Source organism: Pteropus vampyrus, unplaced genomic scaffold, assembly GCF_000151845.1.
Source record: "Pteropus vampyrus isolate Shadow unplaced genomic scaffold, Pvam_2.0 Scaffold142, whole genome shotgun sequence".
Lineage (NCBI taxonomy): Eukaryota > Metazoa > Chordata > Mammalia > Chiroptera > Pteropodidae > Pteropus > Pteropus vampyrus.
Genome location: NW_011888923.1, coordinates 795,032 through 797,835, shown reverse-complemented (window position 1 = coordinate 797,835; position 2,804 = coordinate 795,032). Strand labels below are relative to the sequence as shown.

Sequence of the window (2,804 nt, the reverse complement as noted above, 5' to 3'; positions counted from 1 at the left end):
GGGCTCACTGCATTTGTTTCTGTCCCTCAGGGATCACTCTCCTTTGTTACCTGATGTTCAGTGTCTTGAAACTTATTGCTTCCTATATTTTGTTCATTTTTTTAGTTGTTTCATGCAGAAAGGTAAATTCAGCCCCTGTTACTCCATCTTGGCCAGAATGAGAAGTCCTCTGTTAGCTGTGCTGGTATAGACTAATCAGATCCCCCTTCAGGAAGCAGAGTGAGGCCGGGACCACCCAAACCACTGGGATACTGCACAGCAGGAGAGAGGTGGAATGGATGTTGGGGGAACCCACCAGTGTTCACCATAAAATCTTTCGTACTTGGAGGAAATAACGTTTTAGATGCAACTCAGAGCCCATCTACAGATGCTTACTTTAATAACCGGTGGCATATAAACGAAATTGAAACCTACGTGGTATAAGAAAGTATGAGACAACTATGTACTGATAAAAGGGATATTATAAAATAAAAAAACATATTGCAGGCTAGTGTACATATTATATGCCTTTTGGGTAAAAATAGGGGAGGGGAACATGAAGCTATATTCATGCTTATTTTTAAAGGTGCATAAAGAAACTACAAATATCTCTGGGGAGAATAGATGGGAACTAGGCAGATAGTGGACAGGATGAGAACTTGCTAACTGCCTTTTTAATGCTTGTTGATTTTTGAACCACATATTACATATTCGGAGATTTAAAAAAAAGAAAAATGTTAAAGAATTCAGAGAGATAGAAAAAATATTTACAATAAAGGAAAGATTTAAACAAGTACATAAGTATGCACATTGAATATTATAGCTCTGTAAAATGTATATACAATGTACATACAAAGTATAAGGAAAGGTGGAAAAATAAGAATTTATGTACTGAGTTGATGAAGTTTCTTATATTCCGGCTGTTGTAATAATGTTTGTAAAATTTATTGAAAGGCAGGTACATTGGTGAAAATAAATAAGTGCAGCTAGTTGGTAGGTATTAAAATCTGTCCTCTTCCACCTCAGCAGAGTTGACACTCACAGAGGACACCACCCCAGCCTGTGAGGCCTGGCCGCCCAGCGCGCACCCAGCCCCACTGACCCCTGACGAGTTCAGACATGTGGGGCTCACCAAGGCCGTCCTGTCCGCCCACACCCAGAAGGAGGAACAGAACTACGTGGATAAATTCCGGGAAAAGATCCTGTCACCACCCTACAGCTCCTACCTTCAGCAAGAAGGCAGAGGCAAAGCTAAATATTCATATGTTCAAGGTAGTTACATTTTAAAATATATATTCTATTTATTCCGTAGCTGTCAGTTTCATAAAGCCTCTGTCAGTCCTGGGAGATACCGAGTGCTCGTATGGAACTGATTGAGAGATGCTGAAATCACTCCATTGACAGTTTGTTATCTGGGGGCTTTTTTAGATCCGAGAAGCTGAGTTTATAAGCAGCTGGCTAAGAGGTGCTGAAATAAGTGTCCTGTATAGCAACAACTTTCATCCGGGACCTTGCTCATCTTTTCAGAGCTACCCTTTGCCCCTCTGTGTAGGCACAGTCAGTCTTTGGGATGTTGAGTCCTGTGCAGTCTCCCTGGATCACCTGTGAGTGGCACCCTTCTCTTCCCACGGGGTTCGGCTTCCTCACAGGCCTCTCTTTGTCCTTTCAGGGGAGTCCAGCTCCAAGCAGAGTCGCTCGGCTGCTGGCAGGAAGGGGAAGCACAAGCGGAAGAAGCTGCTGCCCACGGACAGCTGTAGTGCGCGGGACGCCTGCTGTCCCCACTTGACAGCTCGGGTCCAGGATGCACAGCCCTGGTGGCCTGCCGCCACCCCCGCCCCCGGCCTGTCGTTCCCAGCCGCGGTGCTGGTGCCCAGCCCGGCGTCCTGCCTCGTGCCGGCCGTGCCCGCGCTCCCGGCTGTGTACCCGGAGGCCTTTGTGACCGTTTTCTTGCCTGACCCCCCCATCTGGCCTCTGTTGGCTCCGTCGTGCACCCCGTTCCTGGGAGCGGCGGACTCCTCCATAACACCCTGCTTGGTGTCGGCAGCGGCCGCGAACCAGGAACCCCCGTTTTCGGTGATCGACCGCAGCAGACCCAGGGGCCCAGAGGAGACCCGGAGTGAGGGGTGCCTGTCCGTCCCCTCGGGGAGCAGCTCCCCGCTGCAGCTGAGCTTCCTCGGGGAGGTCGCGCCCGGGGCCCGGGAGCCCGCCGGCCCCCACACACAGTGTGTAAGTCAGAGGGAGACTGGGCTCCCCACCCTCAGGCGGGTGGGACCGCTGTCCCGCAGAGCATGCACGATGTCCCTGACTCCATTTCAGAAGCGGGAAGGGCAAAATCTGCTGTGTCCTGGTTTCTTAGCTGCTTTGAGAGGTTGTTCCCAAAGTGCTGTCTTCCAAATGTTCTACATGAACTAAGCTCCCCTTAAAATATGACATCCAGGCACTAAACGTAGTTCGTTCATCACCTTTAAAATGTATTTTCTTACCTGCAACAGGGACGTGGTCTGGTAAGACAGGAGTTTAGCAGTTTTGCCCTTTTGGGCATGCTGTAGGACAGCGGTTACATGTGGCTCTAGAGGTAGGAGCCACTTGTCCTCAGGACTTCCGGTAAAGCAGACGGTTTAGAGTTTCACATTCGTACAGTTTCCTTTAACTTTTCATCCCTCGACCCGAAAAGGCGTTCTGAGATGATGGCTTGAACTTTGGAATATGACAGTCCTGTATTTAGGTATAGGACCCAAGAGGGCTGTGAATATTTACACAGAGTTTTCCTCTAGTCTCCCCTTCAAGGTATTAAAGCCCTTCCCCACCCCCACTTTTTTACAAAT

At 48.8% G+C, this 2,804-nt stretch overlaps 1 protein-coding gene across 4 annotated transcripts in view; it reads left to right on the top strand.

The window, feature by feature from the left end:
• PER3 (period circadian regulator 3) overlaps window positions 1-2,804 on the top strand; it is a 45,702-nt gene that overhangs the window by 31,494 nt on the left and 11,404 nt on the right. For 3 of the 4 annotated variants that reach the window (XM_011368479.2, XM_023535593.1, XM_023535592.1), the window contains exons 16-17: window positions 1,006-1,251; window positions 1,649-2,205. In XM_011368479.2, coding sequence (XP_011366781.2) covers window positions 1,006-1,251; window positions 1,649-2,205 — 803 coding nt within the window. The remainder of the gene's footprint in view (window positions 1-1,005; window positions 1,252-1,648; window positions 2,206-2,804) is intronic. The other variant, XM_023535591.1, reaches the window with a different exon arrangement.